A 20,196-nucleotide genomic window follows, 5' to 3' on the forward strand; every position below is an offset into this window, starting at 1 on the left:
GGTTGTAACCTTTTTATACTGCATTTGCAATAAGGTAAGAGAAACGCACTTTAAGACCAACATTTATAACATTTACTTTTAAAGTGAACCCAAAGAAAATGTCCTTGTAGTGTTGCAAAACATGTCATAGGGGAGATGGTTACATCAAAATCGGCGGAGGAATAGTCACTTAAATTAATTCCATTTATGATATGGATGCTGTTTGTCAGCGTTTTCACGTTAACACTGTTGACTTTATATTACAGGTTTCTACCAGCAGGTGGAGCTCAAAATATAAGCAGGTGAATAAAAACCTACTCTAACACAGGCATGAACCTTACTTAGGGTAGAAAAGACAGAAAACGGAGCAGAACCCAAGTTGCAAATGACTTTTGTCAAAACCATCCCACATGCAACATGCCCAGTATCAACTCATTAAATCATTTCTGTGGACGGAGTGGGAGAAGCAGGGCAAGTGCCTGAAGCTGTAGAGTGGGTGAGTCTAAGTTATGCCAGTTGTGGGGGCTGCAATCATCCTGCAACTACTGCCTTAGTTCTTTGTATTCTAGTGTTTTTTCTAGACCACCTAAAGACAGAAATAGACAAAATATATGCCGTTGTTTAATCAGATATATTTATTTTCATTTCATTTACAAATAATAATGCAAAGCTACAAAGACAGAAGCTTTCACACAAGAAAAATACATTGGGTACAGTTCAAACAGAAGCGTAGTTCATCTTTAATATAGCACACATTTACAGCCAACTTGGATTGTTTTGCTCCAACTTGACATGTTAAAATAGAAAACGCACAATTTGAAGAACAAGGTTTGAATGAGTCTGTTTTTTTTTTTTTTTTTTAAAGGGTTAGCTCAAAAAGGTAACAACTTGCCAAGCTGTGCTGCAGAATGCTAGATTTTGCATATTCTATGAGCATAATGTTTCCTGTTGCTGTGAGTGCACTGCAGGAGCATAGTACACCCTGTCGCGGCAGTAAAATGCATGTGCTGTCTGGAAAAGTATCACTGTACTCAGAAACAAAATACATTATATAACAATTTAGCTGCCATTGTCTGAGGCTTGAACCGTCTGCGGGCTGTCCTCAAAATGCACACAAAATATTCATAGATGTGGGTAAACCACTGAGTGACTCCATCTCATCTTCCTGATTCAGTTTATGTTTTAACATGTTAAGTGACAAAGTCGATCTAAATATGTCTATATACAGTATACAGCCTGACTGTACAGTATTTGTATCTGCTATTTCTTACTGTATGTCTGATATTTCTTAGACAACATGTAAAGTAATACTACAAAATAGTGTTTGCCAGAAGATTGATAAAACATAGGTTAAACTAAATGGTTCATTTAAAGCAAATTAAGGACAATATTTTTGAAATTCACTACCATGCAAAAAAGGGATTTCCCACGTAGTTGACAAGATATATTAGTCATATTTCTTTAAGCAAGAATTTCAGTAATTATGTTTAGTGTAAACAATAGACCTACATTGACAAGTGTATGCATGAAAGACTTCTTACTCTAATAAAGTAAAAAAAAAATGAAAATGAAAAGGAAAAAAAAACAGGATGGTAAAATATCTTGTTTATGGCTGTCGTCAACTTTAGCTTTTTTTGGTTTAACGGTTGATTTAACAAAAACATGTTGTGCTGTTGACAGATTCCATGTCAAGGACACAGGAAGGGGATTTCTTTTCCAAAATTAAAGTGAATTTCATGTAAATGAAACAAAAAGTGCTTTCAGGGCCTTAAAATGCATAATTCCAAAAGGAAAAGAGCAAATTCACAAAAATCTCATGAATGTATAATTTGTGGTGACAATATTAAAAAGGTTGTCACACAGTTGAAATTACATTACTGACTTACTGTTAACTTTAAACAGCAAAACGATTTAGCTAATTCAAACTGCAAGTGGTTCATATGTAGTTCTTCCAGATTTCCAGGATTTAACAAAGTTGAAACATCTTATGAACAGAAAAACAAACATTGCACTGTTGTAAACTCCGGTCTCTGTAAACACTGGTGTGATACCAATGGATACCTGAAGGTTGCATAAAAAGGTGGCAGCGACAGGCAACACATCAGTCAGAGCTATCTACACGAGCACAACAAAGGTTTAAAGACAGAAGGACAGAAGATGGACCTAACGAAGATGTCGGGCTCACTAGAAAGTGTAAGGTCCAGCAGAGAATATAGAGCCACAATGACACATTGCAGCACAGTACTTCTCAGTGCATTTTCTTACTTTGACATCATATCACATAAAGCACAAAAACATTGTTCATACGATACAGCAATATACAAAGCTAGTCTATAGATTTACTATGACATAATAAAACTCTGTGGCTGTTGCAGAGAAAGTAAGCACATACTTTATATTGCAGTGTAAAACACAGTACCAAACAACAGCTTCTACGTGTGCGTTAAAGGCTGATTTCCATATTTCTGATGCCTCACTTAGCAGTTACTTAGCCTACACATGACACTGAATAAAGAAAAAATAAATAAAAAAGACAAAAGACAATGTTACCAAACGAGAAAAACAAAAGAAAGCTGACCCCAATCAAAGAGTTTCATGCAGTCACAAAATTATTTTTAAAAAAACAAACAAACAAACAAGAAAAACATTATCAGAATCACAATGCATCAAAAACATTTGAATATTTTTTAAACAGGAAAAAAAAATCAGCTAACTCAATAACTCAGTTTCAACTAATTCAGTCACATCTGTCAGAACATTTTTTAATTACATTGTGTGAAAAAAAGGGTGAAATATGCAGGCACAGGAGAACCCTGGCATACATTAACACACATAATGGAGCTTTTTCTAATGTGGTATATTGATGGTAAATACCTATTTAGTGTGCTAGAAAATAAATTCTATTTATTAGATTATTTCTGGGGGTTTTACCTGAAAAATTATATGAATTCCATGTATACATTTAAGGGATTGATCCCATCTGGCAGGGTTCAAATTTAGGAAATAACACTAAACTCATATTGTTTAACTATTTTTGCGATAAAACTTTAAATTTGCTAATGTAGTGACTAATTATGTCTGTATTCTGGTTTATGTAGTTTTCTTCTCTCAGTCATGCTATCAATAGCAGAAGTAGCTGACAGATACACTCTCTCAAAATACAAATGTTTTCCAAAATTTAGGAAAAACTGTAACAGTAGACACCTCACAAAATACTCACGAATAAGTAAAAACTGCTCCTTTTTAAATAGACCATCTGTATGTGAATTTTCAAAAAATAACTATACGTTTTTTCATATTTCTTTTTGTTTTTTTTTTTTACAAGAAGGCAAGTTTACCCAAAGACAGGACAGACAGGTCCAGTGAATATAACAGTCACAGGGGGTTTGGTATATGAACTCACATAAAACAGTTTTAAATAAATGCATAAAGTGCAATAAAAACAAATGGGATGTAGCTCTGAGTGAATCCAAATGATCCGACCACTGAGAAACTCAGGGATTTTTAAGGAATTAATGCACAAAGCCAAAACAGACGTAAGGTACAAATAACAAATAGCACGATGAGGAACCACACAGTAAACATTGTTACAGTAATACCAAGACAAAGGAAGTCACAAGTAAAACTTAAAACGAAATGTCACATCTCCGCCGCGGGAAAAGAGGTGAAAGATATTTGGTCCTACAGTACATAAAGGCTCCAGATGAGAGGCAATGAGGATGACGAGGTGGCAACAACACGACTGTACAGATGTGACCTAAGTACATTCTCATTGCATCAGCAATGCTGTTCTAGTATAGAGGCAGTTCAAAGTCTGGTTCAAAAAAAAAAAAAAATAATAATAATAATATATATATATATGTGTGTGTGTATATTTCTACTACACTGAGGTCACATATTTGGGAATAATCCAGGAGAGTTTCCACTGTATGCAACACTCTCTGAGCTGTTTGTTTTTTTTTCTCTACACCTTACTTATCAGAGAGAAAAATGTAGCGTTTCAAAAAGTAGCAAAACAAACACATGGCACCTTTGCTGTGCATTATATAAGAATCGTGCACACTGCCTTGCTCTACGTAAGGGTTCGATTTATGTTTCAACTTACAGTCCTAAAATCAATCACTGTAGTTTTGCATAGATACCATTAAGCAAAATCCAATCACATTCTGTACGTGTAAAAATGAAACAAGACAAGCCTGTAAACATCTATGTCATTAAAAAAAACTCATTTATCCACAGAGATTCGACAGATATGAAAAATGATATGGTAGTGACGATGGATTAAGTAATGGATAAAGATCAGCACGCCTTGAAAATACAACTACGGTAATGCAACTGTGAACACTGTAGGCCAAACCATCTGTAAAACAGTAAAAATGAACTGTTAATTAAAAAGTTTTTCTCTCATTTACATAATAGTCATCTTTGCATGAAAACCAAAATGTCAAGCTGTTAAGGCAAAACAAGTATGCACAGTGATTAGTGATTTCATTTCATGCATAACTGATGACTGCTATTCACTATGGTAAAAATCAAAATTCAGCATCTCCTAAAAATAACTTGGTGGAAAAATAAAGTCTTATTATCACTTGAGGCTCAAGAGGAAATTCAGGAAAAATCATACCAGGCCTGACTTTGGCTCCTATGACAAACCAGGGCTTAGCACAAAATTAATATCCGTACTGAATGTACTACTGAGAACAACCAGCTTGGCACAGAGGGAGGTTAAACTTGACAGGTGTTTCCTCTGAGTCATCGAGCTACTCCAATGTTAACAGATGAATTGTATTCTGCAGAATGCTGGGGGGGGGGTTACTGTGCAGTCATACTGTGGTTTAGTCAGTCATAGAGAATAGATGACCGTCTGCCCTCATGATATTTTACTCAAGCTCTCTGAAATATAATCTAGTTTTCTAAAATAAATCAAACTTGGATGTGTCGTCTGCAAACAGTAGTAACAGAACCATTCACATGACTTAAACCATAACTTGCATGTCATCAGTCGTAAATCATCTTTCTGGTTCTAAAGGGAAGGGAGGCTGGCAGCAGTCTTCAAAACATTTCAATGCTTTTTTTCCTACACTGATGCCTCTTTTGAAAGCTCTCGTGGGGTTTGAGAAGATCGGCTGAAGTGGAATCAGTGCTCTACCCAGGTTTCGCCTCTACCAGCGCTCACCAGAAATGTGCTCCTCCTGGTTTTATCCCCTCAGCCGAGAAACCCTCGCTCCCACCCCGAGCAGCAGCGTTCACACACCTGTGCGTGAGCGTCACGTGTAGTGGTTAGAGCCGATCTAGGCGAAACGCGTCCTCTGTGGCGGGGTCAGCAAGGACCATGTCCGGGTCGTTGAGCATGTGCAGACCATCGAGCGTCAGTGGGTCAATTTTGAGATCATCCAGCGGGAACTGGGAGTCAATGTCAAAATTGACATCGGTGGACACTGAGCCAGTCAGGTCCTTGGGCAGGCTGGGGGGAGACTCTCCACTCACTGAACAGAAACAAGACAGCAAATAAATAAAAGGATTGTTGGTTAAAAGGGATCAGTTATTGAGTTTTTATCTCTGTGAGGTCTCAATGGCAGACAAAGGATGCTGGGTAATGATTTGATAATAACTTCTGCCATCTCGACATCTTATTAATACATTCCTCTGAGGAGGAACTTAATAAAATACACAGCTAATTTTCACAAACAAGTAAACTCAGTGGGGCTGTAAAAGTCTGTCGCTTTTAAGCATTTGAGTTATACATTTGAGTGGTGGGGTCTTGTTGCTGTAGTTCATGTGAAGTCCGACAGTCACACTCGCCCACTATCAACTGTCAGGTTAATAACTAAATATGATTGTCACACTCATATGTTACTCACCCAGTACATGAATTAAAGCCAGTTTACTGTAAATACTGCATTATAACAGAAAATGTCACAACACTAAATGAAAGTAAGTATGAAGCACAGGATTTATTCTGGTCTGAGTCTAAAGTCCTCGATAACAAGACACTTGCAGTAAGACTCAAGAAGCTACATCATATGCCAGAGCAGCACCTGTGAGAATGATGTTGGGAATGTTGCCATGGCTACTGTAGCCGAGCTGCTGCGAGTCCTGAAGGTTGCAGTGGCCACCAGTCAAACCCATCATAAGTGCCTGGGTGTAGTTGAGCGGGGAGGTCTGGTTGTACAGGCTGTCGGAGCTGATGGGGGTCTCGATCATGTTGAACTGCCCCAACTGGCAATAACAACAGAAAGACATGTCACCAGTGCTGACGTTTTCTGTTGCCGCTGTGTCTATCATAGGTGACCACATGTGATCTAGCACACACCTGTTGTGAGAGAGCACTGGCCTGAATGGACGGGAGCTGCTGGTCGTAGAAGTCTGCAAACACGCTTCCCAGTATGGAGTTATGCTGTAACACCAAACAAATCAAATCTCTTTAACTTCTACTATGGTCCAATATGATTATACTTAATCCAGTCTGCAGAGGTTAACAGATAAATATGGAATATGTGCCCTCATTAGTAACCGTATAACTCAAACATTAACATACTGACGGTACAAAGCCTAGCAAAAACAGGAGAAGCAGTAAACCATCACAAACACACAATTAAGAAGCAATTTCATTTTCAATGGCTGTTCTACGCAAGACCAAAAAGTGTGACAGTTCACCAAGGACTTCAACCCAGTGTTTCAATAATAAATGCAAACTAGACTACTCCTTGAATTATTTTCAAAATGATCCAGTGTTCAGAGTGATGTTGTCTGTGATGTACATGTGTAGCAGACATGCACTTACTTTAAAAATTCAGCATGGATATTTCATAAAGTGAGCTGCTTACATGATAACTGAGTACCACTTTGGAATAACCAAATAAATGAATGACCAAATAAATAGATAGATAAACAAACAAACCAATATTGAAGACAGAATAAACAACATGAATTTGAACTTTCATATAACAAATCCCATCATCACAGGGGTCTGTATACACTTACTACTTACTGGATGGAAGCTGGGGATGCCTCTCTTTCAGGAGGCAGTTTCCACATGAGCTTCCTCAACTGCCTCCTCACCTTGATGTTTTAATTATCACAAACCAAATGAAATGAAATTCACATAAAATAAAGAGAACCACAGACTTTATTCTTCCGTCACTCATTCACTCAGTGCACGCTAATTCTTTTGAAGTTTCTCATTTGAATGTCCTCATTGAAGCAGCAAATACAAAATAAAAAATAAATTCTCCTATTTCACCGTGGCCTCTTAATGCATAAGTAATTGGATCATATTCTCAGCCTGTGCTGCTCCTAGTTCAAAACCAAATTATCTGTGTGTGCTGCAGATGTCCCCACAGGGTAGAGCAGGATAATAGAGCACACAGGCTGTCAGCAGTGGTTTAGCCCATGGATAACCTCAGGACTACAAGTGAGCCACTTCAGCTCAGGAAAGAATCGAGTTGGGAAAGCAAACAGCAGGCAACCGTGTACAAATACACACACAGCATCAGCATTGTCACTCACATAGTTCTCACCATCACACCTAGTCGCCAGAAATGCTTATTTAAAATACAGAAATGTTCATTCATCCCTGATCCATGTTTACTTTGGGTGTGTTTAGTTGATCTTAAAAGAGCCACTCGTTAAGAAAGCTTCAGCTTTTTCAAATTCAACCCCGAGACTGATCAGAAGATTTTCCTAAAAAACTCTTTGAGCCATCTCACCAGCCCTGCTCCCTCCTCCCCCAGACTGATGCACAATAAACACACAGACTTGATCAACATATAAACTCCAGCACAGAGCCCTATACAGCAGGACTGGGGAGGAAACAGTTTAGATGCAACGCATATATCACAGAAGCAGCAGAGAAGGAAAGTCAGGGACACGGCTACATGACAACACATCAATGACACTGAGTGTTGAGAGTGACTGGTGGTCAGATCTGGGCAAAACAGGAACTACATCAGGCCCTAATGTTATCACCACAATTAATACTGTAAAACTATGATACACGATTGGCTGAATTGACATGTTAATTATTAGAAAGTCATTTTAATCATGTCAGTATATAAAGAGCGTTTATTTAAGAACATTAGTTATGGTGCTGTGTGTGTTGAAAAACCTGTGAACATCCTGATATGACATGTTCAATTCTCAGCTGTGACACATATCATTACCAGAAGATCCTCTTATTATCATCATTCTTGTCTTTTTTTTTCCCTTCCTCGCATATTTATAGAAACAAAGTCATTGTGTGCATAAGTAATAAGGAAAAGTTACTTCTTTACTTCTTTTGCCCAGATCTGCTTATGTGGACACAATAAAAGCAGCTGGATAGTAGGTGGGGCAGCCACAGAGTCTTACTCAGCAACCACAGAACTACAATGCAGGGGACGGTGAAGTTTATACAGAGCGAGCCAGCAGCTCACTGGTTCATACACCCTTACTTGAGGCGAGCCTCCAGGTGAGAAGCCTTGATTGGAGACGGGGGAGGTTGGAGACTGATTGGCAGAGGATCCAACCCTACTGCGGTACTGTTGGAGGGAGGAGGCCTGATGCAAGAGGATATGTTTGAGTTATTCACATTAGAGGTTCTTAAGCTGAATAAGGAGTTTTGTTAAATGTGTCTGTGGATTAGGTTATGTAGTTTACCATTTCAAAACAGCAGCTACCCTAGTTGAGGACTCACTGAATTACCGATTCACTGTTACAACTAAGCTTACAAGTGTCTAATACTGAAATCAAATTACAGTACGTGAACAAAGAAAAATAGTGAACATCATGTACTAAAATGTGACATGAATGCGTTAAGAATACTGAATAACGATCTGACAGAAGCAGTGAAAACTACAGGGACTTAATTAGGAAAGAAAAACACTGCGAGCAATCCAAGCTGAGCAACTGAACACAGTAAAAGCAGAGGATCATAGTGATCTGACTTTGTCATATCTGTTCCTTTTAATATACATAAGCATACCTAATAACAAGATCAAATGGAGAATAATGCATGGACCAAAAAAAGAGAGAAAAGTATCAAGAAATCCGTCTTGATACTGCAGCAAATCACCGGAAAGAACAGGAAAATGGTGTTTTTTATTATTTAGCTGACAAACAGCTGTAATATAGAGACCAACATTCCTGAAACCATCTCTGCAAACGAAACACTACGTAACATAGACTAAAGATGACTTATGTATTTGTAGTACACAATGTTTGGTCTAAGTCGAAGCCCTGCTGTGTTTCCTCACTGTGTTTCATTTGACCCCGCACTGCAGACTCTATTAATGAGACGAAGAGAATGAGAAAGTGGGACACTTCATTTCTGCAGTAATCCGTATGCATTCCCATTGCAACAGAAGGAGAGCGAGAGCCAAGACCTCGAGGACGCACAGTACCTTGCAAAAGCATTTCGAATCCTTGATGTTTATGCACACGTTGTCTTTCTTTTTTGATGCATTAGTTGTTTTGCTTTAGTTCTATGCAAAGCATGCAAAGAGAATTACTAAATTTGTTTTGTGTTCAAGTATAAATTTTAAAGAGAAAAGCACATTTATATACATTGTGATATTTTATGTAAGGGATATACTGCCTTATTACATAGACATTAACAATAAATGTACTCCAGAACAACTTCATATCGTGATAAAATGTGCATAGTGTTAAGAAGTATGGATACCCTGTGTACCTGTGTGCATCACACCACTGACACTTGAAAATACTTTAAACTACAGTGATGAGCGCTGCTCACCGTGTTCATGTCCATGGTCATGTTGGTTTGTGAGGACGTCTGGTTGTCTGTCGTGGAGCAGGAGTTCACAGAGGATGGCAGCTGCACCAGACCTGTCTGCTGGGAAAGAAAGTGTGGAATCATACATAAATATAGATGTCATGCAGTTCAGCACTTTAATATAGCCTTTTATTCTTAGTGTCCTTTTATTCTTATTATTGACAATGGTGTTTATTTTTTTTTAATTGATTTGTCAGAATTCTTTAATGAAGCAATCTGAGGAATCCTGGATAGATATTTATTGCTACTAACTGTATCTATAAAACATAACATTACTCAGAAACACACATTGATGAGGCCTCATTTTATACCCATGACCATGCAAACAGCTAATGACAACTACGTTTTTAATGCACCTTCTTACCTTCTCTAATCAATCTATACACTGTTCTATACACAGAAAACTCACTTGCTGGCTCTGGTGGGTCTGGGATGACGGCTGCTGGTTGAAGAAGGCATACTGCGACAGCTGTTGCTCAAGATTCATGGCGTTGATGGCCGCCTGTGGGGAGCGCACAAAGATGAGGTCACAATATTTTATGGAAAATGCATCGATTCCACAATTTGCAACACAAGGTGCTGGCCTGTCCCACTTGGAGCAACTTGGGTTGAGCGTCTTCCCCATGGACACCACATCCTAGTTGACAACCTGCTCTACATCCTGAGTCACAACTGCGCTTGAGTGATATACCTGAGAGAGAGTTAGAGGTGGAGATGTTGGGGAGAGCTGCAGGTTCTGGTGCTGGTGGGAGTCTCCTGCATTCAGGATGAGAGGAACCATGTTGTCCTGCCCAGGCTGCATTTCCATGGTTACTGTGGGCTGAGACGTATTCACTCCTACCCAGCGCACAAAAACAGCATAAGGAAAGAGTTTTCTTTAAAGCATGCAGTGTGAAATTGGCATCAGAGAGTGCTAAATGTTGAAATGAAAAGTCATTAATATCCTGCATGTAAATACAGGAAAATATGAAAATGTGTCACCTTGCGTGTTTGCCAGGGTTTGTGTGCTGTTGGAGGAGCTGAACGAGGCGGCTGCAGCATCATCCGAATCGAGCGGGGTGTGCAGCGGAGGAGGGAACTGGATGTTGGTCAGGTCAGGAAGTGAGCCCCCAGTGTTGTGGGCTGCTGGTTTCAATGCAGTGGTCAACTGCTGGTCTGGAGTTGGGAATATGCTGCAGAAAGCGGACAGGTGCAGTGAACTCCACAGCTATGACAAGCTTAAAACAAGAATACAAAATGTTATGACGGGTTCTGATCGGAAAGATAAACTTGGGATAATTTGCACAATGTTCTGAGTAAATCTTGACGTGTTTTCCAACACAAACGACTCCAGAAATATTTGGACTTGATGTATTTAAATTATTTGGCTCCACACTCTTATGACTTTGGCAGTCTGAGTAAATTTAAATTATGTTTAGTTACAGTCAGATAGATTCAATTTAAAACTATGTTTTATTCATGTTTGTTCACATTGAATGTGTATAAATGTGCACTAGTTGAAGCTGCACTTAACACAACTTTTTTTTCCCAGTGCAGCTACATTTATTACTTAATTCAAATAATTTTGTTATGTTTGTCAGATGTAAGTAAACGTATCCTCTGACAAGTTCTAAAGGAAAAAATCTGCAAAATACTCACTTGATCCCAGGAACTTTGCAGGGCTTGGACCTTGAAATGTTCTACAGAGGGATAAACATAGCAGCTAGAGCATTACTGAAATGGAGAGAGTTGACAGGATAGCATTTGTTAGTGTGAGGGTGGTCTACCTTTTTGCAGTCCCAGTCCTGTTTTTGTCCATCTTCATCAACCTCTTGTTTGATTGCTTCAGACCCTGGTACACTAAGCAGGAGAACTAGAGAGATGGAGAAAAAAAAATCTGTTCAGCCTGTTTGAGGTCATAATAATCACAGTGCACGTGCACCTATTTAAGGTGATCAAGTGTTTCTGAGTTTAAAACATGTCCCACACAACCATCAGCAGTTAAATTCATGAGACACTTAAATGCACCCTGCCTCCTCAGCAGTCACCCAACTTGATCAAAAAGTGACCTTTACTGGATGTAATAAGAGAAAAACACCTGACCAGCCTGGAAAAGAATGAACTCACTAGAATCATATGCATCTCATCTGTTTAGATTATTATAACGTTTAGTTTCATGTGTATTAACTGGAGGTATGTGTGGTGGCAGTTAAACACAGTTTTGCCTATATCCCAACCCAACAGCTCAACGATTAGGGCTTACTATTTAGTGATTATGTTCTTGTTTTAATTACAAACTCTACGAGATGATGTGTACCTCGTTTTGGCTGGAGCTCCTGTGATCCTCCTGTGAAGGAGGCTGGCTGGGCAGGAGTTAGTGTGCTCTGGTGCAGTGCTGAGTCAGAGTTTGTCCTGCAGCACACACACACACACACACACACACACACACACAAAAAAAAAAATCACACCCTGCACTATGAAGTAAAATTAAAGAAATGTCAGACTACAGATTTAAAAGAGGAATACAGCATGGTTTCTGTGTCAAGGAGCGCAGAAGTATATCCAATATAGTAACCTACAATAATCTGAATATGGTTTTGTGATATACAAGTACAGTTAATGTTGTGTTTTAGTTTATGCCACTGATGTGTAAAAATAACTGATGATATCTTTATAGTTTTTTAGAAATTAACTACTGCAGTGACTGTCTTTTGTCTTGTTTGTGTAACACCGTCTGTTATAAGTCATATTTCAGTGGAAGTATTGATTACGGTCTACGGGTTAAGATAAGATATACAGTCATTCAGAGACAGTGTTTCGTCAGCAGAGGCCGTCTTACCTCCTCCAGCTAGTATCGGGTGGTGGTGACAAATACACTGAGCCATATGGACAGCTGTCAATGTGAGATCTCAGGTTAAAGAAAATACAGCTGAAAGCCTTGGCAGATTGAATTATGTGAATTATTTAAACACAAGGATTCACGATACAAAGCACAGTGCCGATGGTCAACCACACCAGCATGTGATTTAAGTACTGAATCATGAACAGGGAGCTTCACATTAGGGCATCTCATTTGTCAGGGCTTAATTTGGCTCATTGTACATGCTGTTTATCACAGACTTTCTATCAAACATATTCAGTTTGACTTAATTACTTAATTACAAGCTAAAGTAATTTGCAAGCATGCGCTTACTAATTAAGTGATTCTGCAGCCATAGAAACATCTGTAAACTCTTTCACGTTACTGACCACAGTTCATCTTGTGATTCTATGCAGAAACAAGCAGCAAAATCCTGCTGATTAACTTGATTAAATGTCAGATCATCAATATATCAGCTTGAATAAAGACCAGGTTGAAACTGCCTCAATCAAAATACCACCTTCATATCAATATGGTTTTCAGTGTAATGGGACTACACTGTGGTCAGATCTGTAATGCGACAGAGAGCAAAGACTTGACTCTGTGTTTTCATGGAAACTATATTTTGTGGTTCTGTTGAACAGCACTGCATTTTATAGAAAGGTGTTGACAGATAGTCTGTAGTCAAGCGAATATACAGAGGTGCTTTGAGAAAACAAGAACAGAGAAACAGGAAAACAAGAATTCTGAGGCACAGAATCATTTCACAAATAGTAGCCACATCAACAAATGAACTGTGATTAAAGGGCAACCTCCCAGATTTTCTTCTTGTCTCCTATAGTTCTATATGTATACATAAGGTAATAACGTCACTATGGTAAAATATTTGGGTGCTGCACACACCCTACTTCTCCTCGACTCTCCAAGACTAACAGCAGCTCCACAAATGATAAAGAATATCTGAAAAAATCGGATGTTTACACAGTGATTTTTTATTTAAACTGATACACACCTCTACAGGTTTGTTTACTTATGTTGCCTCAGTCCACTTCTGGATTGTGTACAGACAGATTGAGTGTGGTGTAAAGGTTTGATTGATGTAAGATACTGGTAAATAAGATTCAGACTTGAATAGACATAACTGGCACTCACTTCCTGAAAGTGTCGGTGCCTAAACGTACAGTAGATGTCTACATAAGCAACATGCAGCATTAAAGGATATCTGGCGTCCATGTTTGTCAATGGATAGTGGTTTTCGGTGGGGTGACACGATGCGGTTCCGATCCCGGTAGACTCTGTCCACTAAACCGTGGTGCCGCGTTGATCTGTTTGCATCAAGCCCTGAATTCTGACAAAGAAAGAAAGAAATAAAGAAAAACATATTTTAATTATCTTTATTTACTATAAATTAACTGATCGATTTGTGAACATTGCCTTCCAGGTCACACTTTCTCTCTGTGTAGTTTCTCTAATCCATCTGCAAAATTAGTCAGCAGTGAATATCAAAGATTTTCAACTCTACGGCTGCAGGAAATGCCTGTAAAATACAAAATTGAGATGTGGACTTTGATCTATTGACGTTTCTTTAACGTATTTGCCGTATTTTAATCAAGGCTGTTTAATAATGGCTACAATCGACAACAAATGCCGTTGACTGTACAGAAATCCAATTACTGTAAGTACTTTATGTGCTTGAGTTTTGAGTATGTATTTAGCCCAAGAAAAAAGGGTCTAACAGTGTTTCAAAAAGCAAATATAAACAGTCACTGATGATGATACTGTCAAACAAACCCTGATGCTAATTAAATGTCCTCTTTCTAACATTTAAGATGAATCTGTTATTCATCATCTTCTTCAACAAGAAGAAAACTTTACCAGCTGCTCACCTGAAAAGGCACTTCAACAGTGTTGTTTCCAATCTGATTGACGTTAGGTAAAGACCCACCATAGTATGGACCTCGGTTCGGTCCCAGCTGCAAATACTGAGTCTTCTGCAACTGGAGCTGGAAACCAAACAAAAACACATAAGATAAGTGGTTAATTATGTGAATTATGTTTCTCAATCATAGCATGTTGGCTACAGACACACCACAAGCTGACATCCATACATCTTTATGCTTATCAAACCTTAAATATAATACATACTTATATAAGTAAGTATACTTATATAAAATATAAGTATGTAGCATTATATGAACATGTTACCAGCGACCTGTTGTTTTCTTTACTAATCATCTGTTTACGGCGCCGGACAGATATTAACTCTACATGAGAGTGACCTCACATTGATTTAGATTAGATAAATGCAAAGTTGCAGAAATGTAAGGATGAAGTGACACATGTTAAAAAGATTTAACACAGGCTGAAGTCGCACATGCAAATTTCCAAGACAAACTCCCTCCAGTTGCATATCCCATAGAGAAGCCGTACACGGTCAATTCAATTTGCTCATGCTCATTACTGTTGGATGGGAGGGAAATCTAATAAAAACAATTCCTATGCCTGCATCACTGGTGTATTTTGATAAGCCTCAGACCTCAGAGTTGATTTGTTTAAATGCATATGTGGCTGCTCTGTTGACAAAGGATTACATACTGTAACATCTCAGGATCATGAAGAGGTCAATCCAAATCTTTCTGACCACAGTGTGACAGGCACAGAGCGGAGAGGCAAACATGGGGAGGGAGGAAACAGGGTGGAGAGGTGAAACTGTAAACCTGAAGCCTACTAGTCGCAGGTGTAGCTGCGGCTCAGACAGGAGCTTCCTGTCAGCTGTCTGCATATGAATGAAAACAAGATCTGCAAAACAATGCAGATTTAATTCTAATCAGCTGTGGTGTAGGTCAAGACACTGTGAAGGGGAGCTAGTGCGAACAAGAGGCACTGAAAACTGAAGAAGCTGAGTAAAAAAAAAAAAAAGTATTTCCAACTGAGCTCAGAAAGGATAAACAGAAAGACAAGAGAGGCTGCGTTGGCTCCATGCGTCCTGTCCAGCCACAGACCGTCTGCCAATCATGTTTCCACTCAGCAGCAGGCAGGACTGAAGCCCTGCCTCCATGGGATTTATTCTGAAGACCTGTTCAGTGTGTGGCTTTAATTCCATCTAATCTGCTGGACTTCATCTTCGCTGGAAATGTCAGTGGCGTTGCGGAGCACACAGGCCCGAAGACCTGTCGGACAAGTTTACAAAGCGCGCACACGCACACGCACACGCACACACACCTCACCATCTATTACTACCACAGTGCCTACACACCAATTATTTAGCATCACACAAACACACATCTACTGTAAGGCTGCCCCCCCCCCCCCCCTCCTCCTCCTCTGTGAAACATTAAATAGATCCTAGCGTGCACGGCGCGCTGTCAGATCCGCGTGCACGCCCCTTCGCTTTTCTTGCGTGGGACAAAAAATAAATAAATAAAAATTGTGAAGAACTTTTTTTTTTTTTTTTTAATGCCTCCATTTCTGCTGTTGCGGGGCTGCTGTTGCGGGGCTGCTGTTGCGGGGCTGCCGCTGCCTCCCGCGGCTGCAGCTGGCAGGAAGCGTCGTTTGTTATTGTTTACCTGCTCCGTCCTCCTAACGCACATCTGACAGCTCGCTGAAAACACACCAGGAGAAACGAGGGAGGGGGGAGAAGAGGGGAAAAAACACGGGAACCGCTGTCGTTACCCTCGCTGCCCGCGTTATGCTGAGGTCCTTCATCACTTCTTCAAACGCCGCCGTCTCCTCCGCCTGCTTCTGGTTGTGTAAAGCGATTTTCTCGCTGAATTTCCGCGGATTGTTCGAAGTCGCCATGTTTCGCTCTCCTGCTCCGTTTTTTTATTTTTTCTCCCCTCAGTGGTCAGTGTCAATTTAACCCGTGTGAGCAGGAGGAACTTCCGGATAGAGATGTTGGAATAAGCGAAAACAAAACGCCGGTGGGTTTTTCTTTTCTCCACCGGGGGACAAATCAGAGAGAGAGAGAGAGAGAGTCGTCAGGTGATAACACCTCAGCAAACTCACCAGAGCTGCGTGTGCATCCATTCATCACAGTCTGTGTCTGACCTCATGTGGTGTTCTGGTTCTGTAGTTTCCTTTAATAGCTCATAAACTAGATTGTGCATTTAGTTTAGCTACCTGAGTGTATTTACCAGTATTGGTTAAATACTATTATGGGATTATATTTATTGATATATATTATTTTATTATACAATTATATGTTATAATATAATTTGTGAGACTTATCACACTCCAGTGTTTATAACCAAACCCATATAAAAATATATACCAGCACATTGTTTTCTGTATGTAATAGAGGCTCAGGGGAAAAAAAAAACTGTCTTGATTGTTTCATATTATTAGTTGCTGCTGAGCTTTAATAGTAGTGATTCATGAAATATACCTGTTATGAATAAAATACATCTGAATGAAACTCTTAAAAGAGCAGTTGTTCATCTTCACAACCAGAGACGAGATAACAGAGCCCAGAATAAAGTCTTTAAACAGCTTTTATTATCCGACCATCATTCACTTGTCGTTTCGTTTTCAGCTTATCAGAACGAGTCAGTGGATTTCTGAAGGTTGGATGCTTTTATTTTGAAGCCAGGCTGTTTGGTTTCCGGTGTGTAGTGGGTTGTGTGTGGTGGACTTGACACGGGCCCTCAGCGAGGCTTTGCTTGATCACGTCGCCCTGCGCGGGGGTGTAGTGGAGGCGCACCGCACATCTGGACTGCGGAACAGCCGCAAACACCAGTCAGTTTTTTTTAATATCCCAAACATGAACATATTATGTGATACGTGTGTCTGTGAACGCTGTGCACCCAAGTTAGTCGCCTTCTACTTTGCAGAATTGACCTTCCTCGCATGTCTTGTCTAAACAAGTCTTGGCCCAGAGTTGAATGTATGTGCACCCCTGCTGACTGTCACAACACCATCTCCCCCTGCTTTCCTACTGAATGGATAACACAATGTGAATGGGCTGCACACTCCTGTTACAGATGCACTCATCTGCAGACAAATGAGCTCTTACAGGTGAAGAAAAAGAAGGAGACGCTGTTTCTGTTGTGTATTTCTTTTCCCAATAAATGAATGCATTAATCCCATGAAAGGCCCTCTGCCTGTCCGTGCTTGTCTCGTCTCTGCGGTGGGAGTTTCATTTTCACAGTTATTAGGGCAGCAGCAGGCCGTCAGCCTCCAACAACAGCTGCATGGGCAACGTCAACAAAGGGGCCTGTGAGTCTTGTAGGTGGTTGTATAGGTTGTATCATCACCGCCTCACATCACAGAACAACCACAGAATCCTTCAAGCCTTTGTTTTGCTGGGAGGTTTCTCATTTTGTTTTACAGATGCTGGAGGCGCAGTGGCGCGGCTTCACCTGCCTCACAGGAGAGTGTAATTTGGTTGTAAAGTAACCATGGCTACGTGGAAAAATAAGTGACTCCTGGGCAGGTGGAGGGAAGGAGTCTGTGAGCACGATTATTCTGCTATTGCTGAATAAGCCTGCAGGAGACAGGCCTTTGAGTTACGTCTGTTTGCAAATGGCCTGTCACGGTGAGGAAAAGCACATGTTGTCCAGCTGTTCCTTGTCACATATTGTTAATGTTTATCCTCTGCAAACACGCTGCAAAAATATAAAGAGCGTAGCCACAGCGTTTCAAAGGGCGACGTTAGTGAGCAGCGAGAGAGGGAAAGTTTCACTTCACTTTATGAGTTAAACCTGGAAGTCCAAAAACCTCCACAGTGTTCTTTTTTTTACACCATCAAACCACAATCTTCAGCTTGTGTCATGGTGTCAACTAAGAGTGTGTGGGAGAGAGTCACTGGTCCCAAATGAAAAAAAATAGGTTGATGTTGAGGCCTGTGTTATGTGGGTTTGTCTCTGATCAGTAGGAGCTTCATCATATTACCATTTGACCCAAAATACTCCTGTGGTGTCTCGATGATGGTGAAACCGCAGCTGTCTAATACAAAATCTCTCATAGGTGTTGAACTGGGGTGAGACCTGGTGATTAGGATATGATATGAATAATATATGATTTTTATTATTTTCATAATCATCAAACTATTCACTGACGTACTGTTTCCTATTGACAGGGGCTTTGTCATCCTGGAAGAGGCCGCTCCCATCAGAATAGAAATATGTTACCATTAAACGTGTGTTCATCTTTGTAATTAGAAGTTCATGCACCTCAACCCTACTATAGCATCTTTCTTTATGTAAATGCTGACAAACTATTTGATCACGTCCTGCGCTTATAATTTCTCAGACACCTAAGACAGAGCTGATCTGTTGTTTTACCTACATATCACACCAATGCGTGAGAATCTGTCTGTGTCCACCACGGTTTCCGACCACATCTGCTGAAGTTTTATCCCATAGATCTAAATGCAGAGGCGACCAATTGGATGTTAAATGCTCAGTTCTAACGCGCAGTGCACCTGCGTGAAAGCATCTCAATCTATTGTTTCTCCGCTCTGTGTCGACTAAAGGTGACATATGACCGCACCAGTGGACGCCTGCGTGTCTGTAAAAATATATTAGTGCAAGTACATGGCATGAGATGTGGTTTCAGCAGAATAGAAACTGCCTTGTCTTTCACTCTTGACGCCCTATATGTGTGACTTGAGTGAACAAGCAGTGACATTCAGATAGTGACGGTCCAGCTCATCAGTGCAACCGTGGACTTTAAGAGGAATTATTAGTTTGTCGTCCAGTTTGGTTGAAATTCTGCAGAACCTTTACGGTGAGTCATCGTATAAAGTAATGAAACATAGTGGCTCGGAGTATCCTGCATGTGGGAGTGACTCTGACAGCAGGGGGAGGTAAAGTTCCTACATCACTGTGGTTAGAGTGTGTTAGTAGAATATGAGTTTCAGCTTGACAGTGTTATTATTGCATTAAGTTTGAATGAACTTAAGCAGCTTGTGTTTACTGTGTATGTGTCCTTCCTTTTTATCTAAAAACACTCACTACAAAGTGAACACAACTGTTTTTGGAGACTTTTCTACCCTAAAATGTAAGAAATGCCAAACACCTACCGCACAGCCATCAATTGTTCATCATCACAATTAAGATAAAATGACAACGTTTTCAGAGGTCAGGTTGGAAACTTGTGAACTCACTCATAAAGTTTACAATGACAAAAAATCAGCTCCTGTCAGCAGTTGTGTATGTTCAGAAATAACTTTTACAGGAAATATTTTTGGTTTCAGCCATTTTTTTTTGTCGACCAGTTCCAGGATTTCAAGAAAAGGGAACTTCACTGTTGCAAGTGCAAGACATTATAGGCAAACCACTTGACTTCACTGAAGATTCAGACCTCGTACCCACGAAGTTGGAGCGTTGCACGGTAAGGTGAATGTACATTTTACTTGCATGAAGGCATTTTTAAACATGAACAAGCCATAATAAGTAACTTAAAGTGTTTAAACCTTTGCATCAGTACTCAGTGAATGTAAAAGACTATATACAGTGTAGTAGTTTGAGTAATTCTACGCAGTCACTCATTTTAATTTCTTGAACTTCCACATCTCCAGATCATGAATATCAATAGCACCACGGTAGCACCTGCTACAATCAGCACCATCCCCAGTCCTGGTTCCTCTACGCCTCTGGCCGTGGGT

At 39.9% G+C, this 20,196-nt stretch overlaps 1 protein-coding gene across 3 annotated transcripts; it reads right to left on the reverse strand.

The window, feature by feature from the left end:
* Nucleotides 1–599: 599 nt before the first annotated feature.
* crtc1a (CREB regulated transcription coactivator 1a) lies at nucleotides 600–16,497 on the reverse strand. 3 transcript variants are annotated; one of them, XM_026374356.1, is made up of 15 exons: nucleotides 16,263–16,388; nucleotides 14,477–14,593; nucleotides 13,813–13,938; nucleotides 12,570–12,631; nucleotides 12,048–12,142; nucleotides 11,518–11,603; nucleotides 11,390–11,430; nucleotides 10,733–10,923; nucleotides 10,443–10,588; nucleotides 10,161–10,253; nucleotides 9,713–9,811; nucleotides 8,412–8,516; nucleotides 6,293–6,376; nucleotides 6,018–6,198; nucleotides 600–5,465 (listed from the first exon to the last, which is right to left on the reverse strand). In XM_026374356.1, the coding sequence occupies exons 1-15, from the start codon at nucleotides 16,386–16,388 to the stop codon at nucleotides 5,260–5,262; spliced, it is 1,758 nt and encodes a 585-aa protein (XP_026230141.1). In that variant the 3' UTR covers nucleotides 600–5,259. The 3 variants fall into 3 exon arrangements, with proteins under 3 accessions (XP_026230141.1, XP_026230143.1, XP_026230142.1); XM_026374357.2 differs by having other exon boundaries at nucleotides 5,260–5,465; nucleotides 9,713–9,808; nucleotides 16,263–16,497; XM_026374358.2 differs by lacking the exon at nucleotides 8,412–8,516 and having other exon boundaries at nucleotides 16,263–16,493.
* Nucleotides 16,498–20,196: the final 3,699 nt, after the last annotated feature.

This window comes from Anabas testudineus, chromosome 17 (assembly GCF_900324465.2).
Source record: "Anabas testudineus chromosome 17, fAnaTes1.2, whole genome shotgun sequence".
Taxonomy (NCBI): Eukaryota; Metazoa; Chordata; class Actinopteri; order Anabantiformes; family Anabantidae; genus Anabas; species Anabas testudineus.